Source organism: Mobula birostris, chromosome 4 (assembly GCF_030028105.1).
Source record: "Mobula birostris isolate sMobBir1 chromosome 4, sMobBir1.hap1, whole genome shotgun sequence".
In the NCBI taxonomy this organism is placed as follows: domain Eukaryota; kingdom Metazoa; phylum Chordata; class Chondrichthyes; order Myliobatiformes; family Myliobatidae; genus Mobula; species Mobula birostris.
In genome coordinates, this window is record NC_092373.1 from 94,133,315 (window position 1) to 94,160,953 (window position 27,639).

Below are 27,639 nucleotides of genomic sequence, written 5' to 3' on the forward strand. Positions count from 1 at the left end.
TATCTACTGATGTCTACTATAAGCCTACAGACTCTCACAGCTACCTGGACTATTCCTCTTCCCGCCCTGTCTCTAGCAAAAATGCCACCCCCTTCTCGCAATTCCTCCGTCTCCGCCGCATCTACTCTCAGGATGGGGCTTTTCATTCCAGGACAAAGGAGATGTCTTCCTTTTTTAAAGAAAGGGGCTTCCCTTCCTCCACCATCAACTCTGCTTTCAAACGCATCTCTCCCATTTCATGCACATCTGCTGTCACCCCATCCTCTCACCACCCCACTAGGAATAGGGTTCCCCTTGTCCTCACCTACCACCCCACCACACTTTGGGTCCAACATATAATTCTCTGTAACTTCCGCCACCTCCAACAGGATCCCACCACCAAGCACATCTTTCCCTCCCCCCTCTCTGCTTTCTGCAGGGATCGCTCCCTACGCGACTCCCTTGTCCATTCAGCCCCCCCATCCCTTCCCACCGATCTCCCTCCCGGCACTTATCCTTGTAAGTGGAACAAGTGCTACACATGCCCTTACACTTCCTCCCTCATCACCATTCAGGGCCCCAGACAGTCCTCCCAGGTGAGGCGACACTTCACCTGTGAGTCGGCTGGGGTGATATACTGCATCCGTTGCTCCCGGTGCGGTCTTCTATATGTTGATGAGACCCGACACAGACTTGGAGATCGTTTCGCTGAACACCTACGCTCTGTCCGCCAGAGAAAGTGGGATCTCCCAGTGGCCACACATTTTAATTTCATGTCCCATTTCCACTCTGATATGTCTATCCACGGCCTCCTCTACTGTCAAGATGAAGCCACACTCAGATTGGAGGAACACCACCTTATATTCCGTCTGGGTAGCCTCCAACCTAATGGCATGAATATTGACTTCTCTAACTTCCGTTAATGCCCCTCCTCCCCCTCGTACCCCATCCCTTATTTATTTAAATATATTTTTTAAAGTATATTTTTTATTTTCCCCCCTCTTTTTTCTCCCTCTGTCCCTCTCACTATAACTCCTTGCCTGCTCTCCACCCTCCGGGCTCCCCTCCCCACTTTTCTTTCTCCCCAGGCTTCCTGTCCCATGATCCTCTCCCTTCTCCAACCTGGTACCCCTTTTGCCAATCAACTTTCCAGCTCTTAGATCCACCCCTCCCCTCCTGTCTTCTCCTATCATTTCAGATCTTCTCCTCCCCCTCCCACTTTCAAATCTCTTACTATCTCTTCTTTCAGTTAGTCCTGACGAAGGGTCCCGGCCCGAAACGTCGACTGTACCTCTTCCTATAGATGCTGCCTGGCCTGCTGTGTTCACCAGCATTTTGTGTGTGTTGCTACGTAATGCAATATCAGTTTAATTGAAAGAGGCAGAATAACCAGATGCAAATATTACTGTCTTGTTCAGATGCAAATATTACTGTCTTGCATGATAGTACAAGTCTGATTCAATTTGTAGATTCACCAGATCTTTACTACACTGTAGTTTATGCAGTATTTGGCCTTACCCTGTATAACAGTATTTACCCTGTTATAAGTCAATATATTTACAACAGCAAGGGAGGCAAGGTTATGAATTGAGATGCACAATAGTATGAAACACAATTTGGGAAAGTTTCTTGACCTGTTTAAAATATGACTCCAGCAAATATTTAAGATCAGATGTACTCTCGATGTATTTTGCTGTATTTTTCCTTTTAGACATATTTACCTTCCATCAAAGTTCTTGAAACAATGGCCCAGCTCAAAGTTCAAACTAGCTATTTTACTGTAAATAATCATGCATATTTTGCAAAGCATCTTTTGCAGAACATGCTGTTTATTAACTGAAACAGGGTTCTAACAGCACTTATACAGAAAAACTGTTAGACAATGGAATAAAATTCTGAATATGGAGCCAAAGGGGCATTCTTCAAATGATGAAAATAGAATTTCATTACAGAATTCGTGATAAAAACCAGGATGATTACGTGTTCCAAGTCCATCCACAATTAGTCTATAACCGACAAGGAGAATAACACAAACCAATGGCAACAGCAAATACTAAAGACACAGAAAACACTCAGTACCTCAATTTAAACCCCCTAACACCTTATAAACATACAAAACTCTGAAATCCCACTTCCTTTAATGCCCAATTACTTTAACTATATAAATTAACTTGGCCTAGTCAAGTTAATGCCTTTAATTTATTAAGGCAGCGGGTTTCCTAGTTGCACCAAGCCATTCAATTTAGAAATGTTGACATTTTCTCATTAAGCTTAAAGAAACAATTTGTCAGAGAAAAGTCATCTCCCTGACAGTGGTGTCAAGAAAACAACCTCTCCCTCAATGTCGCAAAAACAAAGGAGCTGGTTGGGGATTACAGAAGGAATGGAGACGGGCTAACCCCTATTGACATCAATGGATCTGGGGTTGAGAGGGCAAACAGCTTCAAGTTCCTCGGCATCCATATCACCGAGGACCTCACATGGTCTGTACACACCAGCTGTATGGTGATAAAGGCACAACAGCACCTCTTTCACCTCAGACGGTTGAGGAAGTTTGGTATGGGCCCCCAAATCCTAAGAACTTTCTACGGGGGCACAACAGAGAGCATCCGGACTGGCTGCTTCACTGCCTGGTATGGGAACTGTACTTCCCTTAATTGCAGGACTCTGCAGAGAGTGATGCAGACAGCCCAGCACATCTGTAGTTGTAAACTTCCCATGATTCAGGACATTTACAAGGACAGGTGTGTAAAAAGGGCCTGTAGGATCACTGGGGACCCAAGCCATCCCAACCACAATCTATTCCAGCTGCTACCATCCAGGAAGCAGTACTGCAGCATAAGAGCCAGGACCAACAGGCTCCGGGACAGCTTCTTCCACCAGGCCACCAGACTGATGAACTCACACCGACTTGAGTGTACTCTATATTACATTGGCTGTTCTATTTGTTATAAATTATTATAAATTACTATGATTGCACATTGAGATGAAGATGCAAAGATTTTTACCCATGTATGGAATAAAGGATGCAAGGAATAAAGTGAAATCAATATCATTATTGCTGTACCTTCTCACTTCTATATCTAGCTACTATTCCAACTAGTGTACTAATTACAGTAGCAAACCTGCATCAGGGCAACGGCTGCAATTATTTAAACTAGACAGACAAAAATCAAATGAAATGTCCCACTGTAATATTCAACATACCTGGCATATTGTCAGATAGCACTGTGTAATTACGACACCCTCCTTCACTTGCCTCACCTTTACAACACAATTCTATTTCATCTTCCAAAGGAGGTAATGGTAGAAAGCCATCATCTATTGGGTCCATGTAGTCATAGAAACCAGGAATTAAAAAGGTAATGTTCTAAAAAAAAAAAGTTTCAATCTCAGAACAATTCAAATAGTGTTTCTATTACTATGTAATCATTTAGTATTTATTATCTAGGTTTGTACTGAAATACCATATTCTGGGTTAATATTACTGCCCATTACGGTTTTAAAAAAATTTAAATTGGAAAACACCACGCAACTGAGCATAAAGCGGAAAATTTCAATATAGTAGAGCTAGAACTATGTCCTGGATTTAAAAAAAATTAGAGCTACAAAGAAATTTCCAGGTGAAATTCTTCAACGAATATGAAGCTGCTTGTTTTATTATAGTCAAGATACAGAAAACACCCACAACATTAAGAGTTCAAACTTGTATATACACAGGCATAGGAAAAAATATATATTGAACATGAAGGTAACTAACTATTTTTTTTATGTTTATGCTTATCAATAAAGCTAAATTAAATCAATAGACAAATCAGAATAAGAAATATAGCAACACACATAAAAGTTGCTGGTGAATGCAGCAGGCCAGGCAGCATCTCTAGGAAGAGGTGCAGTCGACGTTTTAGGCCGAGACCCTTCGTCAGGACTAACTGAAGGAAGAGTGATAAGGGATTTGAAAGTTGGAGGGGGAGGGGGAGATCCAAAATGATAGGAGGAGACAGGAGGGAGGGATGGAGCCAAGAGCTGGACAGGTGATAGGCAAAAGGGATACGAGAGGATCATGGGACAGGAGGTCCGGGAAGAAAGACGGGGGTGGGGGGGACCCAGAGGATGGGCAAGGGGTATATTCAGAGGGACAGAGGGAGAAAAAGTAGAGTGCCAGAAAGAATGAGTGTATAAAAATAAGTAACAGATGGGGTACGAGGGGGAGGTGGGGCATTAGCGGAAGTTAGAGAAGTCAATGTTCCTGCCATCAGGTTGGAGGCTACCCAGACGGAATATAAGGTGTTGTTGAAAGCAGGATCTCCCAGTGGCCACACATTTTAATTCCGCATCCCATTCCCATTCTGACATGTCTATCCACGGCCTCCTCTATTGTAAAGATGAAGTACATCGACTTCTCTAACTTCCGCTAATGCCCCACCTCCCCCTCGTACCCCATCTGTTACTTATTTTTATACACACATTCTTTCTCTCTCTCCTTTTTCTCCCTCTGTCCCTCTGAATATACCTCTTGCCCATTCTCTGGGTGCCCCCCCCCCGTCTTTCTTCCTGGACCTCCTGTCCCATGATCCTCTTGTATCCCCTTTTGCCAATCACCTGCCCGGCTCTTGGCTCCATCCCACCGCCTCCTGTCTTCTCCTATCATTTTGGATCTCCCCCTCCAACTTTCAAATCCCTTACTCACTCTTCCTTCAGTTAGTCCTGACGAAGGGTCTCGGCCTGAAATGTCGACTGCACCTCTTCCTAGAGATGCTGCCTGGCCTGCTGCGTTCACCAGCAACTTTTCTGTGTGTTGCTTGAATTTCCAGCATCTGCAGAATTCCTGTTGTTTGCGATAATAAATATAGGACAGGTTGCAATGACGATAGACAATGATCAAGAGTTGGGCTAGCTTTGGGCTCAAATTTCCATGGGGGAGGAGAACTAGGCTTCCTTACCATTTCTTTCCTTCTTCTACATTCGCAACCCAAATATCATTTTTCAGGCTAACTTGGTCTTCAGTCAGCAAGATTCCACTAAGCAACACCAGGCCAACCTCAGAAAATTCAATCAGAAAGAAGGCATGCTCCAATAAAGGGATAATGGACATAGTACACATGAATGATTTCATAAGATGTTGAGGTTAGAAGCTAAACAGAAGATTAAGCAGAAAAACCAGAACAGAACATACCAAGAAATGTGCCAGGCGATATGGTGTGGTACACTACAAGTGCATAGAAAGCATTTAGCCCATCAGGAAGGGCAGTTTGAACCACTCTGGTTATCTCCTCTTGAGCTCTCTCATTAACAAGGCATTTTTGCCCACAGAACTGCTACTCATTGGATTTTTTTTGTTTTTATTCTTTGCACCATTCTTTGTGAACTCTAGAGATTTACTTTTGAGATACTGTAACCACCCTGTCTGGCACCAGCAATCATTTCATGGTCAAAGTCACTTAGATCACACTTATTCCCTATTCTTATGTGTGATCTGAACAACAAATGAACCTCTTGACAATATCTACATGCTTTCATGCATGCAGTTGCTGCCATAATTAGCTGATTAGATATTTGCATTAATGAGGTGTACAGGTGTACCTAATAAAGTGCACTGAGTACTACTTGCAGTTCTGGACAGATAAAACATGAGAAAATAAAATTCATTCAAATATTAGTACTAGTGAAGGACTAAATTAGGAGTTAAATTAAGAAGAGAATTTAATAATGGTTAAAAAAAAAGTAAAAATAGGTTTGGAAAGGTAAACCATAAGAACAAGTCTGTTGTATGGTGACACAAAGGAAGAATCAATAAGAACAAAACTTTTTCCAGTTATTGCAATGCACAGGCATTCTCTCACTTAAGCCTCCATTGGATGGATATGACTGCAACTGGTTCATCTTGTTCACTCCCGTTCAGAGAATCACCATCACTGTACACCCACCCAGCCACCATTTCCTGACAATTGTTCTGAAACCAAACTTAATTGTTTGTCATTTTGATATTATATCTGACTGCTTTAAGCCATGGAAAAATGCTATGAACATTTCTAACACCTCTTCCTCCACACTTTGTTACTTCCTATATGACCTTCCTCAGTCTATGTCCCATAAAGCCCAGGTGTTCTAACACCAAACGATTATCATGCAAATGAATACAAAAAATTTCTATCCATCTCTCATGCTGTGAATTGAAGATAAGCTGGCCAATAGCAAAAAGAGACAAGGCATAAAACTGTCTTTTTCTGGTTGATTAAGACATAATGAGTATTGTGCCACAGAGTTCAGTGCTGGTTCTTAACTTTCACAATTTATGAATGACTTGGAATAAAGGGACCAAAGGCATGGTTGCTACTTCAATAATCAAGGAAGAGAAGGTGAAGAGACACAAGACGACAACAAAGGGATACAGACAAGTTAAATGAATGAGCAAAGTTGTGGCAAATGAAGTTTGTGGGAAAAAGTGAAATTGGTCAGGAAATTAAATTATGAGATTGCATAGCTCTCTTGGTGCCCTTGGATGTTTCTCATATTTCCTTATGGCATGGGAAACATTTCAGTCAACTCTGTGCTGGCCCTCAGCAGTACCAATCTCATTCTGCCACTCATTTCTAGTAACTTACATTTTCTCACGTAACCATCCATTCTACCCTGATTCGCTAACTGCATAACTGCACCAGGAACAGTCAATTAACCTTCTAACCAGCATGCTTTTGGGAAACTGGAGCATCTGTAAGAATCCCATGATGTCACAGACAACATGTGTGAATCCCACACATGAAGCACCAGAAGACTGGATTGCGCCAGAGTCAATGAAACTGTGGAGCAGTAGCTCTGCCATTAAGCCATACTGCTGCCTCGTGTAATTTGAAAAAAGGGCAAGATGCAGCTGCAGTAAGTAATTGGAAAGGCCAACAAAGCATTATAATTGAATATAAAAGTAGACAAGTTATGCTCCAGTTTTTGTAAAGTTTTGGTAAGCCCACAGCTAAAGTACATGTACAATTGTAGTCTTCCCAAGGAGGAATATTAACGCTCTGGAAACAATTAAGAGGAAATTTACTACACTGGTACAAGGCAATTGTTTCCTCAAGGAAAAGTTGGACAGTATAGGTTTTTATCCACTGAAATTTAAAAGAGTAGGAGCTGCCTCAATTGCAATGTTTAAGGTCCCAAAGGGTCTCAACAGGATTGATATGGATGCAGATGTTTCCTCTGGTGGGAGAATTAAGAAAGATAGGTCATTATTTAAAATGAAAGGGTCACCTATTTAAGACAGAAATGGGGTACAATTTAAAAATATCCACAGTGATTTTTTCAAACAATTGTGGAAACAGTGTTGGAATATTTTTAGGGCAAAGGAAGATGAACAAGGTGATAATAGAAACATAGAAAATAGGTGGAGTAGGCCATTCGGCCCTTCGAGCCTGCTCCGCCATTTATTATAATCATGGCTGATCATCCAACTCAGAACCCCGCCCCAGCCTTCCCTCCATACCCCCTGATCCCCGTAGCCACAAGGGCCATATCTAACTCCCTCTTAAATATAGCCAATGAACTGGCCTCAACTGTTTCCTGTGGCAGAGAATTCCACAGATTCACCACTCTCTGTGTGAAGAAGTTTTTCCTAATCTCGGTCCTAAAAGGCTTCCTCTTTATCCTCAAACCGTGACCCCTCATTCTGGACTTCCCCAACATCGGGAACAATCTTCCTGCATCTAGCCTGTCCAATCCCTTTAGGATTTTATACGTTTCAATCAGATCCCCCCTCAATCTTCTAAATTCCAACGAGTACAAGCCCAGTTCATCCAGTCTTTCTTCATATGAAAGTCCTGCCATCCCAGGAATCACTCTGGTGATAATAGGTCATCATAAGTAGACAGGAATGGAGAGTTGAGATTACATTCAGTTCAGCTATGCCTTAAATGGCAGAGCCAGTTTGAAGGGAGTGGTCTCCTCCCATGTGAGTGATACATGCTAATATGTCTGTATGCTACATTAGTTCCTGTTTTAGCAAGGCCTCAATATCAAAATTTGAGGAACTGCTGAAATCCTCTTTTTACAAATCCTTCATGATGGCTTGCTCTCTCCCAAATTTTTCAGCCTTATAACCTCCAATATTACTGCACTTCTCAAAGTCTGGAGTCTTACTATTTTTTAATTGCTTCATTATAGGTGATTCTGCTTCAGTTTAAGGTCTCAAGGTCCTGAATTCTTTCCATGCTTCCCTTTCTCTTCAGACACTTCCTAAAAGATACAGCTTTGGCACTTCTACCCTCCAAGTGATATGACATCAATTTGTGTTTGATAATTTTCTATGAAATGTTAATTTAATGTGCCGTATAAATGAAAGTGTTGCTAGGATTAAGTAGATTCCCTAACAAGTGCAAGCTCAATTGCCCTAGTATCTCACTAACCCTTTCAGCAGCTTACCTTGCCCAACAACTGTGCTTTCTTATAGCCAAACAACATAAGAGCAAAGTTATTATTCAAACTGTGGATTGCTCCATCCGGCAGAAGAGTGATCAGTCCACTGATGGTAGTAAAAACCCACAAAACTCCAGAGAAAACGGTCTCTTGGTCTTTGATTGCTTGATTCACATCATCCTGAGATCCTGCTGAGAACAAAGACAGTCATTAAAATACAAAGTAAATTAGCAATAGAAATTTATCATGAGTGTTAGCTGCACTCATTGAAAGCATCTGTTTTCTAATAGCAGAAACTCTCATGGATGGGTTACAAAGGACCTAAATAAGAAATTTCTCTCTCAGTTCCATTTGATAGAAGTTAATGTGAAGACTGCAACTCTGTTCTGAAACTCATTTTATCATACCCAAAAGAAATGAAAACAAGTTTAAAAAAAGTGAAACAGATCAAAAATTTAAAGAAGAAACAGGAGACACAGAAAAATGAATGGACAAAATGTCATTAAAAAGATGACAAGAAATTGAAAAAACCACTGGGAAGAATTAAGCACAATTTACTTTCAAGGCATAGTACTAAAATGCATTCTCCCCCTCCACAAAAAAACTGGTTCAACAACATTCAGAGGGAATTATTGCAGATCTGAGAGAGAACGGAAATAGGACTAATTGTCTAGATCAATTAAAGAACTGTCACAATTACAGTGGGATGAAAAATCTCCTTCATTATTCATAGACTCATAGGAGAGAGATGAATTGTACTTCTTTTATTCCAGTCCTGATGAAGGGTCTTGGCCTGAAATGTATTGAGGTGAATTGGAATGCAAAAACTAAAATCCCATTATGAATAAATAAAATTAGAATCGACATGTTAGCTCTTTGCACTTCACAAACAATTTACTATCCAGTCACATAAAACTACTGTTTTAATGTAGCAAGTAAATAAGGCTGATTCTCAACGGCCTCCTTCCTGTCACTTCTAATAACATCACACATTTGTCAACCCCTTCTGTTTTTCAGAAAATTGTGATTGAGTGATATGGCCACAAGTACACATTAATCTTTGTATATATTATTCAGCAATGGCCAGAAACTCATCCAGCTATTTAACAGGCTGCAGCAAATACAGTTTCACTGCATAAACTGACAATTTGTTCCTTAAGTCAATAACTTTCCAAGATGTAAGCTCGGGGCTTTAAATCTATTTCTGTGCTTACGTCAAATAACAGAAAAAATGAAAATGCGAAGAAAACTCAACAGGTCAGCTAGCTTTCAAAGAGAAAATACTTATGAAAATACCATTCCTCACTCAGTTATTGCCTGGCCTGACCTACAAAGTATTTACAATATATCGTTTCATTTTCTGCATTTAATGACTTGTACTAGTCCTCCATAAACTATGCAATTAATCTATCCACATGGACCAATTCTGCATTATTCTGAAGATCTCAAATAAAATTCACTAATTTTATTTTTTCTAGTTCTTTAACTGAATTGTGTTGATAGAAATTAAAATAAAATTCTTCAAATGTTCACTTTAAAAAATCTTTCTTATTTTAGAGAAACACTGAGCAATTTTAAGTAATCTTGAGAATAAAACACACAGCAAGACAGTATGACCAATGTAGCCTAACCATGGCCATATTTTTCCACTTTTAAAAAAATGTTTTGGATTTGGATTAAATTAGCTTGTTAATACATCACAATATTAAAAAAAGCTTACTCGTCTACCAACATTCAAATCACTAAATGTAGATTTATATAACCTATGATGTTTGTCAAGTGCAGCCCATCTTTTCCAGTGGTTCCAATTGGAAATCAAAGCAGATAAGTGAATGGATTGGTGGAGATGATAGGAGTGGACAGGATAGGATTGAAAGGAATGTGAAAGCAGTAGCTGAGTCAGAAGGTTTACAAAGGTTTGGACCTAACCTGCATTAACTTTCAGCTACTACAAGCAATCAGCTTAATAAAATAGTAAGTATATTTTTCCTAAACCACAGAAGTCACAAATAAGAGAATGTTATTCATAGTTTCAGCATTTGATGGGTCTCTAGTTCTGTGATCTGATTTTAAGAGACCCTACAACATTGACATTTCAGAGAAAACTAAAGACTACTTACATTAAAGAACAATCAGAAATAAGATTCAAATGAAATTTGCAAGTACAAATGCTCCCCAGATTACTATGGAAACTCACACACATAAGTGAGCTGACTTCAAAAAAAAAAAAAAAAAAATTCCCAATGCATCGTTAAGAAATTCTGAAACAAGTTAAGCTTCCATAATTTTATAGCAGGTCAGGTGAATCAACTGATTTGGAGTTGGACCATGAGGTTGTAGCCTGACATACAGCTGTATGTTACTGAGGCACAGGCCATATTTTTTTGGTGAGAATTAATAGATTGAGCTGCTGCCAGCTGTATTGGGATAGATTTGCTGGCTGCTACAAGGCTGCAGGCATCTTCTGGTGGGAACAAGGCATATTTCTGCATGCTTTTCCCCCACCCCACCAGCATATCATCTTCCCTTCCGGCCCCTAAGCTTCTACAATCAGGGATTGGGTCTGAGAAGAGCTGGGGATGCTGAGCATACTCACTCAAGTCAATAAGACTTTCTGGCTGTCACCTTTCCAGGTGTGCTCACTCTCTTATCTCAGCAGTCTCTGTGATCCGCTGTTTTTATTCATTTGCTGCTAGGAAAATTTGAGATGCAAGTAGTTTTCAGGAATAGAACCCTTTCATAACCTGGGGACTGCCTATACAAACCAGCAGCAATCAAATAAATTCTTTAGTAAGATATAGTTCAGAATAACTACCTATGTCACTACTGAGCACTACCACTTAAAATGTGGGAATAGTTTTAAAATCAAAAGGGAAGCTATCTTTCTACCTTGCTTCGTAGATGCTGTGACCTGCTGTATTCCCTACAGCTTTTGTCTTTGTTTCAGATTAAGTATCTGTTCACTTTGTTTGCTGACAAATTTTACAGCGCAGCTTCAAAAATAAAACGCTTTTTTTTTTATTGCTTTTCATACTACTTCTGCAACAATAAATTCCGCCATGACGAAGCACCTATCAGCTTGGGTAAGCACAAGTCACTTCATTCTTATTGTCTTGTTTACTCCACCAAGAGTCAGTCTATAAAGCACAATACGTACCAAAGAGCTTTTTATACTTTACCTGCTACCTGAATACAATTCTGAATGTCAGTGTCGTGTTTCTCTGGGATTTTAAGGCTGAGTTTAATACTGAGAGGAAAAGTGTTGCCATCTTTAGCTCTGCCAACAGCTCGCTGAATTTTCAAATTCTGAAAGAGAAACACTAGAAAGTGAAAAAAAAATCACCCAGCATTTCATCCATTTCAGAAGCACCAGTGTCTCCAAGTCCTGTTGTTTTCCCATCATTGTTGAGAATTTACAGTATTTTCCCTAGTATTTTTTAACGAGCTATCAATTTAAGGATACCCAAGTGTTAACTTGGTATTGCCACCTTTAACTGTAACAACTGTAATGATGAACAAAATATTTCTCAGACAAAAAAAATTCTGGAGCGAAATTGCAAAGTGTGGAGTAATTTAGAGGGCTAAGCAGCATCTGTGGAAGTCAATATTTTGGGATGAGACCCTGCATGTCCTTATGTAGGGTATTGACTCAAAATTCATCAGATGCCATTCGGCCTGCTGATCTCCTGGCAGTTTTTTTTTGCTCCAGATTACAGCATTTGCAATCTCTTTTGTCTACAGAGAAGTTTTGTTTACTTTATACAATCTCCACATTTTTCTCAGCCAGGTAGTCAAGGGAAGGACCAAGTTGCGCATCTTAAATGAGCACTTCTAGGATTTGGTTAAATTCTAGCTACATGCAAAACACCTGCAAGATGTAAATATGATCTGCATATTTTCTGAAGAGATTCACTCATACTAATTGTTGAAAAATTACAGGATAAAAACCAAACAGTTTATGATCAATCATTTTTAATACAAAAAATCATTTGCAGATGTGTGATCTCAAAGCAACAGGGGGAATAAAGATTACCTCAATTAGAAGTGAAGGACAGAAAAACTGAACACTTATTGGACAGTTAGATGGTGGGAAAAAGATCAACTGGTAAATTATGTGAGCAGTAGGGTAAGATCTTATGCATTTACAGTTTCAAAATAACCATGCCAGATGAAAAATGAGGGATAACAATGCAAATCACACTTATTTTACATTTCAGAGGGATTTCTTAGTCTAAATCTGAGTCTGACCTTAAATCTTATTCCATTACATTCACATTCAACAGTTTCAAACCTTTGGTATCTTCTTACACAATGCGGGTATCTTTACTGAAGGTATGACATCAGTTATTGAAAAACCAACAATCTCTTCTTCAGTTGCGTAACCATGGAGATAGGCAAACGGTCTGTCACATGATAAAATTCTGCCCTAAATAAAGAAACGTTAAATTTTACTCTTAAATAATCCCAAAACTAATGCAAAATGCAGCACATGCACGCCCATAAGCTACAATGCAATAAACTTAAGAATCCAGCATGCAAAGGAGTTCACTGACCAACAGATTTTGCAGACTTTTCAATACTTATTGGATGCTATACAGTACGGTAATAGCTTTGCCAATGAACCTAGTAAGTTTCAAGGATGCATAAAAATTGGAGTTCTGGCGTGGTTTAGCAGAGCATGGAAAGTGGGACCCTGGTTGAGTGAGAAAACAAAGCAATCAATATTTCTGAAAAGCAGATTATCGGAATTATGCTGTATATAGTGAAGCTAGATAGCGGGAAAAAACAAACAAAAAGTGAAAAATTAGAGATAAACTAATCAGAACACCATCAGTTTCTACAAATTGAAGGGCAATTAGGAAAAGAGAAAATAAATGTTCAATGAATGGGGAAAGAGAAACAAGCTGATGGCAAAATGTTTTTCCTGCATTTTCTGTATTATTTTATGAATTACTGTTTTGAAACCCACAGCAGCCAATTTACATGCACCAAAATATCTTGTATACAGGAAATGAAATACAGTAAATTCATTATGATTTCAGTTCCAAATCATGGATTAACAGATTTTTACAGACAATTGGATGTCATCCTTTTATTTATACATTTTACTCCAATTTAAGCTGTTACATAGTAATACATTTCCCAATAAACTCAAATGGACTATAGGAACCATGGCCCTTTTGTGTCAATGGGAATGTAGACGCTAGAGACAGGGGTCAGACCTTCATGATTTTCACACTTTAATTTGATTATTTAACTGTAATCAGTACCCTGTTTGTGGTCAGCAACTTTACATTCTTCAGTGTTATCATTTCAGAGGACCTGTTCTGGGCCCAGCACGCACATGCAATTATGAAGAAAGCACAGTAGCACCTCTACTTCTATAGGAATTTATGAAGATTTGGCACGACATCTAAAACTTCGACAAACTTCTATAGATGTGTGATGGAGAGTATACTGACTAGCTGCATCACAGCTTGGTATGGAAGCAGTAATACTCTTGAACACAAAATCCTACGGGTAAAACGTCTCCACCATTGAGCACATCTAAACAGAGTTTGTCACAGGAAAGCAGCAATCATCTTCAACCCGTCGACCATCAGGCTCTTGAACCAAAGGGGATAACTCCACTCAACTTGCCCCATTATTGCTCCACAACCAATGGACTCACTTTCAAGGATTCTGCATCTCATGTTCTCAATATTTAATACTTATTTATCTTTCCTTTTGTATTTGCACAGTTTGCTGACTCTTGCACACTGGTTGTCCATCTGTTGGTGGACTCTTTCATTGATTCTATTATGGTTATTGGATTTATTGAATATGCCCACAAGAAAATACATCTTAGGGTTGTATCTGGAGGCTCTGAGGAAGGACTGTACTCCAACATCATTACATACACCAGCAAGATAGGATACCTGGTTGAGTGGTGCTGCAACAACCTCTTGCTCAATGTCAGTAAAACTAAGGAGCTGATTTCTGACTTCAGGAAGGGCAAGGAGAGCAAATATGTGCCAGTTTACATTGGGGGAAAATCGGCAGTAGAGAGACAACAGCTTTCAATTCCTGGTCTTTAACAAATTAGGTGACCTGTCCTGGGCCCAGTATTGAGACATAATCACAAAGGCGGCACAACGGCAAATTTACTTTTTTTGGGGTTCAGTTAGTTTGGTATGCCACCGAATACTCTAACAGAAGCACTGGTGCAAGTATCCTGACTGGTTGCATCACAGAGAATAAAGCAAATTTATCAACAAAGTATTGTATCCATATGCCATCAGAGATTCATTTTCTGTGGGCATTCACAGTAGGTACAAGGAGACGTAATAGAATCAAGGATAAACGACACACAAAGATGACAAATTGTGCAAATACAAATGCAATAATAATAAATATAATATATAATACTGAGAACATGAGTTGTAGGGTTCTTGAAATTGAGTCAATAGGTTGAGAAACAGTTCAGTGTTGAGGCAAGTGAAGTAATTCACGCTGGTTCAGAGCCTGATAGTTGAAGGGTAATAACTGCTCCTTAATCTGGTCATGTGAGACTCCAGGCTCCTGTACCTACTCCCAGATGGCAGCAGCAAAAAAGGAGCATGGCCTGGATGGTGGGGGTCCTAGTCGATGAATTCTGTTTTCTTGCGGAAAATCTCCCTGTAGATGTGCTCAATGGAAAGGGAGATTTCCTGTGATGGACTGGGCTGTATTCGCTACTTTCTGTAGGCTTTTTTGCTCATGGGCATTGGTGTTTCCATACCAGGCTGTGATGCAAGCAATCAGGATACTCTCCTCAGTGCATTATGGAAGTTTGTTAAAGTTTTAGGAGACTTGTCAAATTCCTAAGAAAGCAAAGGTGCTGGTGTGCCTTCTTTGTAATATCACTTACATGCTGGTCCCAAAACAGATCCTCTGAAATTATAAAACAACGAAATTTAAACTTACTGTACCTCTCCACCTCCAATCCCCTGTTGAGGACTGCCTCATGGATCTCCAGTTTCCTCCTGCAGTATTCAATAATCAGCTCTTTGGTTCTGCTGACGTTGAATGAGTATAAAGTGAGTAGAGCAGGGGGCTAACCACACAGCCTTGTGGTGCATCTGTGCTGATGGTGATTGTGGAAATGTTGCTGCCAATCTGAACTGACTGGAGTCTGCAACTGAGGAAATTGAGAATGCAGTTGCACAAGGAAGTATCTGGGCCTAGGACCAGGAACTTGTTAATTAGTTTTGATGAGATATGATAGTGTTGAATGCAGAGCTGTAGTCAGTGAAGAACAGTGTTTTCAAGGCTCAGTGAAGAGCCTATGAAATGGCATCTGCTTTTGACCAGTTATTCCTCGGGAATTCTATGTTTCATGATCAACCTCTCAAAGCACTTCATCACAGTGGATATACAAATGTTGCTGGACTATGGTCATGGAAGCAGGTTAGCACATTCTTCTTGAAATTAGAGATGTCAGTAAACACTTCAGCCAGTTGATTAGCATCGTGGTCTGGTTCATCAAATTATAAGAAACTGCAAAGTGTAGTGGACTCAGTCCAGTATATCCCAGGCACATCTCTCCTCACCATCACTGGTATCTACTGAAACTCCTGCCCCAAGAAGGTAACATCATCCAGGCCATGCTATTTTCTCACTGCTGCCATCAGGCAAAGGAACAGAAACCTGAAGTCCCACATCCCCAGGTTCAGCATCATGTTTATTATCACTGTCTCCTATGATGTGAAATTTGTTGTCTTGTGGCAGCAGTGCAGTGCAAAGACACAATTACTATAAATTACAAATAGTGCAAAACAAAAAAAAAAAAAATGAAATTCAACAACCAATCTGTATGTTCCTAGTCATTACCTCAGTATAGCATCACTATGACTACTAGCATTACAATGGAATTATTTTTTGTTTGAATAGTGTTCCTTCTTGTTAAAAAAAAAAGTGTATAATTTATGTTGAATATGTTTTCCTTAGGAATTATGCTTATATGATGCTCTGTATATTTTTGTTGAAAAAGACAATAAACTCTGATTTTGATATGATAGGAAATACACAATGAACGGTGGGGCCATGGGGAGTATTGGGGAACAGAGGGACCCCATGTACAGGTTTGATATGATAGGAAATACACAATATACAGGTTTACAGATGTCAGAAAGTAGAAGCAGACAGATAAGGAGATGAAGGCATCATACAGAATACTTGCCTTCATTTTCCAAAGCACAGAGCAGACGGGTTATGGTACAACCTCCTCCAGTCTACAACCCTCCAAGAAGTCTATGCTTATCCATCTTGCACATCTGAATTTTAATCATTCCATGAAGGTATGAATGCCTTCTGTTATCCAGGTCCTAAGTTATGGAATATCCACCCTTTGATAAAAATATCAAAGTTTATCACTAAATCACATCAGCAAATGTGAGAGCATTTTATGAAAAGTTTAACTGAAGAAATATTTTTGGGAGAAAACAAAAATAGAAAGCTTAAGGGTCAGAATTCCATCAGTTAGGATCCCAACAATAGAAGTTATAATTGCTAATGATGGAGTGATTAAAGCCAGAATGTGCAAGAGGCCAGAAACAGAGGAATATAGATTTTATTACTAATAGTGATCCACATTTCAATGGGCTATCATGTTTCTCTACTCACCAGCAATCTGGTTTCATTGCCCTCATTTGCTTTGGGGTATTTAATAAATCAATGGAAGTGTATAAATTAAATTGGTGTTGATCAATCCTACAGCATTCTGTGGCACATTACAACATGTAACCACTGTATGTTGAAATTAAGCTGAAAACTTACAGTGTTTGCAAATGTGACAGAAGCAGTAAGTCGCTCCACAGGTTCCATCACCACAACACAGCACTCTCTCTCTTCACCAGCCATGCGCTTCATCCACAATGACACTGGTATCTGTACTCCACCCTTGCCAATAACATCAATCTGGGGATTATAAATGTAAATCACAATGAGAAAAAAAAAAGGATAACTATTACAGGAATGCAGTTTACTTAGTGCAATTTAATTAGTTAATTTCATCCCTTTTTACTAATCCATTTCATTCTCTTTATGTTAACCTGCAGTGATGTTTGTTAAATCAACACGAGCTCAAATGAATATTTTTCTCTTATCATAACCCATCTTCATCCCTATCAAATGAAAATGAAAGACACTCTTAAAAGAAACTAGTTTCAGTGATTAAAATATTGGACTCTGTTCAGTACAGTAAAGACTTCCAGTTATTTTCACACTCAGTGTGAAAATTGTTACATGAATGTCCCAAGTACAGTGCTCATTCTGCAGAAATCCCACAGCTTGTTAAGGCCTGATCATACCTCTTGCATTGCACTGCTAGGCTTTGGTCATGTTGTCTGTAGAGACCCAACATAAATTAATTTTCCTGTTCCCATAATCAGCCCTTCCAGCTTTGATATTACCAAAGGATCTATTCAAACAGCTCTTCTGAAATAATTTGCATCATTCACCGTGAAATAAATTTATTACTGTCAACAGCACTTTAGAAGTATTGAGTTGGGGTGAAGACATGAGTGAACACATCTAATAAATGTATTGATATGACCACATACCACTTTTCCAGAGACAGTCACAACTTGTCCATCAACTTCTGGATGTTCTTCGTACAGGGCTTCTTCCAGCCCATGAATGGAATTTGATATGAATGAAGATAATTTCTGACCAATCAGTTCTTTGCTACTATAACATAGCAGCTTACAAGCCATGTCATTAGCCACCAGTATCTGTTGTGGCATAAAGAATGACAACTGGGCATCAAAATTACAAGCTCTACCATACAGTAAAAGTAAACTTATTGATATACTCCCAGGAATGTCATATGGCACCAAGGGGAATGGATAAAAATCACATTATTTTCTTTTATTCTCAGAATAATTATTCTACTAGATCAATAAAAGAAGTTATGGATAAGAAGTTACTTCATTGATTTTAAAACAAGCTAGATTAAATTGTATTAAAACTTTACAGTATTTCAGCAAACAATTCCAACTTGGTCTGTACAACTGTGTGTTAGATGCATGAAAGCAAGGAAAATCAGAACTATAATATTGAATGCTGCCTATCTAGCCTTTAAAAAATTTGCAGTAAGAGCTAAACAATCAAAATGTTACCTCATACCTCTGTAGTCAAGCCGTCTATTGTCAGTATGGCTTTGTTAGGATTCCGTACTGTAGTGGGGAGAGTTGAATTGTTGTCACCTCCTAAAAGATTCCAAAGGTTGCTTGATACATTTGAGGCCGGCTCAGGGCAAGAGAAGGAACCACTAAGATTTGGCAAGAGAAGATTTTGAGAAGCCACAGAAGAATAACAGTAGGAGTTCAGAGAATCACCTGTTGGAATAATAGGAAAGGTCAAGCCGAAATCAGTCTTTTTTGTTTTCATATTTTCTAACATTTTTCTCCCCAATTTATTGTTACGAGGACTGGAGTCTCGGCCAATATGTACAACTTGATCCTCAACCTGCAAGATGTTAATTTGTTGATCTATCACTATTCCTCCAATAGCAGATAGGGCGCTCATGACATGCCCCTCTAGAACAAATGAAAGCATCCTGTAAGCCCAATATTTTCCAAAGGCTGGGATGCATAGCAAGAACACAGCAAAGATCTTTACAGATCATCACATAGGCAACACTACACATAAAAGTAAAATATTGTGTGGATTTTCCTAATGCATATTAATATAACAATCAGCATTTCAATTCCTTTCTTTTCAAATCTTTTTATTGTTATATTATACAAAAGAAATAACATGAGTACATTGAAGTAACAACACTTACAATGTCTCAAAAAAGACATTATCTTAAAGATTGAAAAAATTTTTGTGATAACAAAAAAAAACCCCACTAAGCAGAAAAAGTGAGGGAAAAAAAAACATTAGGTGTACAACCCCGGAGTCATGCGTCATACAAAAAGCTTCTAAAAATAAACATCAAACCGCCAGCAAGAAAATACACTAAAAAATTTACAATTCGATCATGGAAAAAATTAATTAGCTCAAATAATAATAACGAGCAAATAAGCCCCATCTTTTCTCAAAATCAAATAAAGGTTCAAAGGTTCGACTTCTAATTTTCTCCAAACTAAGACATAGCATCACTTGAGAGAACCATTGTGACGAAGTGGGAGCTGATGTATCCTTCCACTTCAACAAAATGGCCCTCCTAGCTATCAATGTAACAAATGCAATAACATGTTGGTCAGACACAGAAATACGATGAATAGGAATTATTCCAAAAAGTACAGTTAATTTATTAGGTTGTAGATTAATTTTAAGTGCTTTAGAAATTGTTGAAAAAAACTGACTTCCAGAACTGTTCCAATATAGAACACGACCAAAACATTTGTGTCAGTGTAGCTATCTCAGTTTTACATCTATCGCAATGACTATCAACATTAGAAAAGATTTTAGAAAGTCTCTCCTTCGTCAAATGATAACGATGTACAATTTTAAACTGAATCAATGAGTAGCTAGCACAAATTGAAGAAGAGTTAACCAACGTCAAAATCCACATCCAATCCTCCATCATAAAAGTCAAATTGAGTTCCTTTCCCCAATCCTGTTTAATCTTAGATAAAGGACGCTTACCCTATTGTAATAATAAATTATAAATTCTTCCAATAGAACCCTTGATCGAAGGATTCATACTCATAATAGTATCTAACAGGTCAGCCTCAAATATGCAAGGAAAATTACTTAAATATTTTTGTAAAAAATGTCTAACTTGAAGGTATTGCAGAAAGTGTGAGTATGAAAGAGAATATTTATCAATTAATTGTTCAAAAGGCATCAATCTATCTTCTTTAAATAAATCCAAAAAAGAATTAATACCTTCATTTTTCCAAAGTAAAAAAATGATCATCTGAACATTTGACTGAGAGAAGAAGATAAGGGGATTTGTTCCTTTAATTTACTACTTGGCTTGTTTCTTTTTTTAATCAGCTAATTGATAGTTTTTTTCCTACTAATAGGGCTATATATGAGGGTTATGATATTATTAATCAGTCTTTTTGAAAATTCAGCTGGGTCAAATATACTAATAATTATTTTTCTGTTTTATTATAACATTTTATAATTGAATTTAAAGTTTTTTAAGGGAATTAATATTAAACTTGAAGATGGCGCTGGTTTTTCTCTCTAAGAGATAACATTATTTTGGTTCTTTCTTGTTTATTAGTTGATGGAATGCAAATACCTTTTTTTGCTGAGACTTTATTGTCTTTTTTTTACAAGGTCACTCTACTTTTTTACTAATTGGGGGGAGGGAAAGAAAACACAAACAGAGCAGTCAGTAGCTTTGAACTCTATTATAGATTGCTTGCCTTTTTCGGGCTTCCGGGTGTGGGTGGGTGGGTTTAGAGTTAGCAGTTTTTTCCCCATTGGGTGGCTCTGGAGCATGTGCGTTTTTTTTTAATGTGGTTATATTCCTCATCACCGCAATTTTTGATCATCCGGTATTGGTATGTGCTCTGCACATGTATAAAGTAGAATAAAGTTATAGTATGGTATTTAAACAGATTAATATAATAAATTGGAATGTACGTGGTTGGAATCATCCTATTAAATGAAAAAAGACTTTTAAAATTATTAACCGATTCCAACCTGATACAATTTTTGCTCAAGAGACACATATCAGGGAGGGAGATCAAAACAGATTTTTTGGATGGTGGAATGGTTCGCAATTCCACTCTACTTCTCAGAGTAAAACAAAAGGCATGTCTATTTTTATTAAACCTAATATATTTATACAAGAGGATATTGAATCAGATCTTAATGGTAGATTTTTAATTGTTAAAGATACGATCTGTAACAGAAAAGTGGTTTTGGTTAATTTGTATGGTCCTAACTTAGATGATCCTTCTTTTTTTAAAAAAGGTATTTGCTTTACTGTCTGATTTAAATGAATATATGCTGATAATGGGCAGGGATTTTAACTGCTGCTTAAATCCTATGATTGATAAGAGCTCAACCAATCAGCGACTTCCAAATTGATCCGCGTCATTTATTAATTCCTTTTTGATTGATTTTGGGTTGATTGATTTGTGGAGGTATCTCCATCCCGATAATAGAAAATATTCTTTCTTCTCACGTTTATAAAAAATATTTGAGGATCGATTATATTATAATCGATCCCCACTTCTTGCCTAGTGTTAAAACTTGCGAATATGACGCTATTGCTATATCTGATCATGCGCCTCTGAGTTTGTATTTTCAATTTGATGATGTCATTCTTGTCCGCCCACCTTGGCGCATGTCCCAGACATTATTGCAAAACTTTGACTTAGTCAGTTTTTTTGAAACCCAGATAAAAGAACTTTTTCTTTTTAATAATATAGGGGGTATGTCTAAATTAATTATATGGGATACATTTAAAGCATTTTTACATGGTCAGATTATTTCTTATTCAGCTAAACTTAAAAAACAGACTAAAGTAGAATTTCAAAACAAATTAAAGATTTATATAATATCTATGCAATTTCCCCCAATACTGATTTATTTAAACAAAGGGTGGAACTTCAATCACAATATAACCTGTTATTAACTCATCCCATTGAAGGATACTTGCTTTAGTTAAAGAGCCAATTTTATATGTTTGGAGATAAAAATAATAAACTGCTTGCATCTCAATTAAGAATGGCTGCAGCCAAAAGGCAAATCATGAAAATTTGTAGGAGAGATGGTACCTTGGCTCAGGAATATGAAGAAATTCATAAGATTTTTCAAGATTTTTATGCTGAACTTTATAAATCTCAAAGTCCATTAGATTCCTCTGAAATGAAAGCTTTTTTATGAAAGATTGTTTTTCCTAAAATCTCGGCTGAGGATCAAAAAACTCTTGATGCTCAAATCACTGAAGCCGAAATTCATAAAACTATTTTTTCAATGCAATCTGGTAAGTCCCCAGGACTTGATGGCTATCCTGTAGAATTTTATAGAAAATTTGGTAAGTTGCTTTCTCTGTATATGTTGGAAATGTTTAAGGATTCTTTTGTGAAAGGTGACTTGCCCTCTACTTTTTAATGAGGCTTCTATTTCTTTAATTCTTAAAAAAGATAAAGATCCCACTGACTGTGCTTCATATAAACCCATTTCATTACTGAATGTCGACACTAAGATTCTGTCAAAGATAATAGCCAATCAGTTGGAGAATATTTTGGGTAAGATTATTTTTAAAGATCAAACAGGCTTTATAAAGGGTCGCTATTCTTTTTCAAATGTTCAGAGACTATCTAACATTATATATTCGTCCTCTTTTAAAATTCCACAATGTGTTGTATCTTTGGATGCTGAAAAATCGTTCAATTGAGTCGAACGGAAATATTTATCCAATGTTTTAGAGAAATTTGGCTTTGGTGCTAATTTTAATAATTGGATTAAAATGATATATAAAGTCCCTATTGCTACTGTTGTCACTAACAATTGTACGTCTCCTTTTTTTCAGCTTTCACGAGGGACAAGGCAAGGCTGTCCATTAAGTCCTTTGTTGTTTAATTTAATATTAGATCCCCTTGCTATTGCTCTTCGTGAGGCTAAAAATATCTATGGGATTTTGTGAATGAGACCATGCATAAGATCTCTCTTTATGCTGATGATTTATTGGTTTATATATCTAATTCTGACAAATCTATTCCTGCCTTGCTAAAATTATTTAATGAATTTGGAGGTTTTTCAGGATATAAAATAAATTTTAGTAAAAGTGAATTGTTTCCCTTAAATGATTCTGTCTCTATATATGATAATACTCCTTTTAAAGTCACAGATTCTTTTAGATATTTAGGTATTATAATTACTAAAAAGTAAGGATCTTTATAAAGCCGATTTTCTTCCTTTAGTAGACTCTATGAAGTATTTATTTAGTAGATGGAGTCCATTTACATTTTCACTTGTTGGTCATATTCATATAGTTAAAGTGATGATTTTACCAAAATTTTTATATTTATTTCAGAATATTCCTGTTTTTTTGACTAGGAAGTTTTTTTGATCGGATTGATTCTATTATTTTATCTTTTATTTGGAATAATAAAATACCAACAATTAGTAAATGTCACTTACAAAAATTGAAAAAGGATGGAGGTTTTGCTTTGCCTAATCTAAGAATGTATTATTGGGCTGTTAATCTGCGATACATGTCTTTTTGGTTATATTGGGTTGATAACAGTGATCGGCCAATTTGGGTAGACCTGGAACTGAAAGTTGTAAAACAGTTTTATTTAACCCGTTATTGGGAGCTGCTTTACCTATGCAATTAGCTAAAGTTGTTAATTTAAACCTATATCCTGTGATTAAGTATTCTTTACAAATTTGGCTCCAGTTCCGCAATTTTTTTAATCTTAAAAAATTTAAACTTTGTAGTTTAATTTATCAAAATTTCTTTTTTAAGCCTTCTTTGAGTGATCCAATTTTTTTTACTTTGGAAAAATAAAGGTATTAATTCTTTTTTGGATTTATTTAAAGCAGCACTTCAATTCCTTTAAATTTATTGCAACTGGAGTCAAATCTATGCTCATCCAACCAAACAGCATTCCTGCACACTATTACAAAATAAAGCCCACCTGTAAATGACTCTAAATTCCAGTATGTTCCTGCAACTATCTTCTGGAGGGCAGGTCTCACCGTTCGTGGAAATGTTTTGCTGAGGTCAAATGAATCATTTAGTTTCCTCTTAACTCCAAGCACAGCTGCCCTTGACCTCTTGCCATTTTCCAAACTATCATATGGAGAAAAGGCTTTGCCTCTGCTATCCAAGAAGCCCAGTGTAGAATCCATCTTTTTAGCACCAGCACTTTTTCCAGAGGTTATTTAAGCATTCACCTGAGGAAAGTAAGCACAAGCAAAGACAAATTAAAATAGTGCAGATATATGCAAAACCAAAGCAGAAAATGCTTGAAGTACTCAGATCAGGAAATATTTACAGAGACAAAAAATGCTTTTAAAGATAGATGATTGTCATTAGGAGTTCCTTACAGTTCCTTAGAAACATATTTGCATTAATATTTGGGGGTTGTGGGCAATACCAAAAAGACAGATATTCATTGTCAGAGGTAGCAATACATATTCCACATCCTCACTCAAAAATCAGTAGGTAAACCATTATTTAAATTCAAAGCTAGAAATCATTTACCTCCAGAAATGAGAAGAGCATTGCAAAACCCCTAAGTGCTGGAGGAACTCAGCAGGTTAGGCAGCATCTATGGAAATGAATAAGCAGTCGACATTTCAGGCAAGACTCTTCATTAGGGCGTTTCGGGTCGTTTCTGACTTCATCCCCCCCTTCCCCACCCACCTGACTTCACCTTTCACCTTTTAGTTTGTGTTCCTTCCCCTCCCCCCACCTTATTCTGGTGTCTTCCCCCTTCCTTTCCAGTTCTGAGAAAGGTCTCAGCTCAAAATGTGGACTGTTTATTCATTTCCTGCTGAGTTCCTCCAGGTAGGTTGGTGTGTGTGTCCAGATTTCCGGGATTTGCAGAATCTCGTGTTTAAGATAGCAACATCTCAACTTTTTAAACCTGTCACATAAAAAGGTAGCTAACATTCTCCTCAGAATACAAGCCATGAGAATGTACTACAATCAGCAGTAGGGCAGGGAGTGGTCGCAGAATCAATATCCAATCTTATCTGCTCTACTCAGGAGACAAGATGAAAGCTTGCTTCAATCAGCTGTATTCCATCACATCTGCAACTTCACCTGCTAAATTTAAATCTACTTCCTTCACAGACCTCTTGGTCAAATGTCCCAACATTAACAAATTTCTAACTTTGTTTAATAATGCTAGACAGATCTACTGCAAAAGTTCAGAGCTTAAAAAAAAGCCTATTGTTGTTACTTCCCTTCTTTCACGCCCTATCTGCCCTATTGCGCCATCGTCAATAAGGATCAACTTCAGTGACTAGTCTGTGATTAGTCTACTGTGTAGTCAGGCAGGGAATGGCAAGTCACTGTCAACAATGACCATCCTGCTGTAACAGACGTTGATCCAATAACTGTTACAGGATAGGAGCTCACTAGGACAAGCGGCCTAACAGCCAAGACAACGGTTAGGGCAGGGATTGAAAATTAACCCTGGCATTTCTCTACATCCTGCCTTGTTTGGGCCAACCTTCTTGCTATCTTTGCTCTTGCCCTCTGCTTTCCCTTCACAACCCTTCCATGCTCTCCTGCTCCAAGGTAAAATCTCCATATGCTGATGCTCAGTACAGTTCTTCAGTATAGAGCTCTGCCTGGGCACGTCAAAAGGTGGATGTTGCCTCCAGCACCTGCCTGGATAAAGCAGATTCTATTCTTCATCCTTGCAGCAGACCCATCTCCCCTCCTTTCTTCTCAATTTCATCAGTCTCTGCCCTACTCTGGCTTTTTTTCTGCTCAGCCGTTAGCCTCATCAGTCCCCAAAGCCAGCTTCCCTCAGGGTCAGGCTAGACTGGACTGATGGCAGAAGACTTGGGCCTGCATGAACTCATTCAGCATACCGATGCACAAATGGCTCCAATGATGTCAGTTCAGAGGGAATGTGAAAAATTGTTCTCAAATCGGGTTGTCCACTGAAATTCCTGGCCTTTTTTGAGATAAAAGCATATGTCATTATCTTATACCCAACTACACAATAACATGCAGGTCATTATTTCAAAATAGGCTCCGCAACAGATTCAACTTCAGGTCAAATCATTTTCAAGCAAGCTTTTATCAATACCTGATAATTCTCTCAGTCTTTCTTGCTACAATACTGTACCTCATCTCCAACAAACTTCTTACTCAAATGGAACTAATTCAGAGGACTAACGAAAAACTGTTCAACCCATGTCATATCCATTGGAGATTCATCCCATCCTCAGTAACTGAGCTGCAGCATGCGAATAACACCCGTATTTGCACACAAATGGAGAGCCATCATCCATTCACTCACAGAACCATACAAGAGAATGGGTCTTGTCCTTTACCCACCTACCTGTTGTACAACACTGCCATCTGATAATAAAGTTCATGAGGACCCTGGATCACACACCACTTTCCATATCTCATGTTGAAGATGAAATTTACTATCACCATCAGTGAACCAACAGAACCGTAAGTTTTATTAAGGTAAGAATTCTGAAGATCAAGACACCAAACCTAGAACAAGACCAATCAGTGATTCCAGAATTTCTATAGACTTTTTGGACTTGGAAGAGTCCTTAAAATATGATTCCAGGGAATATCTAGCATATAACCATTCAAAATGAATGAGTAGGTGACAGCGAGAGCTGAGTCAACGCTTCAAGAGGACACATAAGCCCAAAGTAAAAAAGCAGAAGTACATCAACCCGTTAACCTTCCTATCAAGCATATCCTGCTCCCCTCTGACAGAAGCTGCAGGTTCCGCGTAGCCTCATAGGCCAACTTCGAGTCTATGGAAACCGGGGTGCAAGCAAGTCGCCCCCAACCCTGAGGAGGCGTGCCAGACGATCCGGGTGGGGTAGGCACTCAAGCTAGGAGTCGGAGAGGGGCACTCGAGGCCTTGGTCAACACGGCACAGCAGCCAGTAGGAGTGTACCAGATGAACGAGGATGGGTTGGACACAGACGAGCCAACAGCCAGCCCAGGCAAGTCGAGATAGATGCACGACCCAGGGCGGCGAGTTATAGTTCAGGTTCTTTTATATGATCAGCCCCAGGGCAACACGTAGATAACCAGGCAGCCAGTACTACCCTTTGCTTTGCTTGCATCTCTAACCTACCTGCCGTTATTTCCCCTCACACTCAAAACCGCCATAACCCACTCAGGTCCCGCGCTTCACCGCCAAATTCCCCCTTAAACCATTGGCTCCTCGCCACGACTGACAGCCTTCCTCACCAATGGAGCATGGAGACTGTGGAGTGCGCCGCGGTCAGCAAATGAATAGCCTCTGAAGGCGGGACTTGTGGTAAGGGCCGTTTGCTTGGCGACGAGCGCGTGGTTCCTGTAACCATGGGCACGGGGAAGGCGGGGCAAGCGAGGTTAAAGGGGATATCGATCTTGACCTCTGGTCGTGGGGTACAGGGGTTTTTTATAGAATATGACGAATAAACAGGAATAGGATACTAGGATGGTCAAAGATGGGAGGGTGAAGTGTAGGTGTGTGTGTGTGTGGATTTAGAATGTATGTCTAGTGCACATTCTGGAGCAGAGGGTGGCGGTAATGCAGCTGGATGCCAACCGCCGTAAAACAAGATACAGACAGAGCCCTCTGGTCGTGGAATACAGGGGCTTGA

At 38.6% G+C, this 27,639-nt stretch overlaps 1 protein-coding gene across 5 annotated transcripts in view; it reads right to left on the bottom strand.

Moving 5' to 3' along the window:
• Positions 1-27,213, bottom strand: part of pask (PAS domain containing serine/threonine kinase) — a 67,720-nt gene extending 40,507 nt beyond the window's left edge. For 3 of the 5 annotated variants that reach the window (XM_072255787.1, XM_072255791.1, XM_072255790.1), the window contains exons 1-9: positions 27,126-27,213; positions 23,970-24,228; positions 18,535-18,746; positions 17,970-18,140; positions 17,185-17,325; positions 12,680-12,814; positions 11,568-11,694; positions 8,395-8,579; positions 3,187-3,349 (exon numbers count right to left, since the gene is read on the bottom strand). In XM_072255787.1, the coding sequence (XP_072111888.1) occupies positions 3,187-3,349; positions 8,395-8,579; positions 11,568-11,694; positions 12,680-12,814; positions 17,185-17,325; positions 17,970-18,140; positions 18,535-18,746; positions 23,970-24,183 (1,348 nt within the window). In that variant the 5' untranslated portion in view covers positions 24,184-24,228; positions 27,126-27,213. Of the gene's footprint in view, positions 1-3,186; positions 3,350-8,394; positions 8,580-11,567; positions 11,695-12,679; positions 12,815-17,184; positions 17,326-17,969; positions 18,141-18,534; positions 18,747-23,969; positions 24,229-26,357; positions 26,395-27,125 lie in introns of those variants that run through there. The other 2 variants (XM_072255789.1, XM_072255788.1) reach the window with 2 other exon arrangements.
• Between the last annotated feature and the right edge of the window lie 426 nt (positions 27,214-27,639).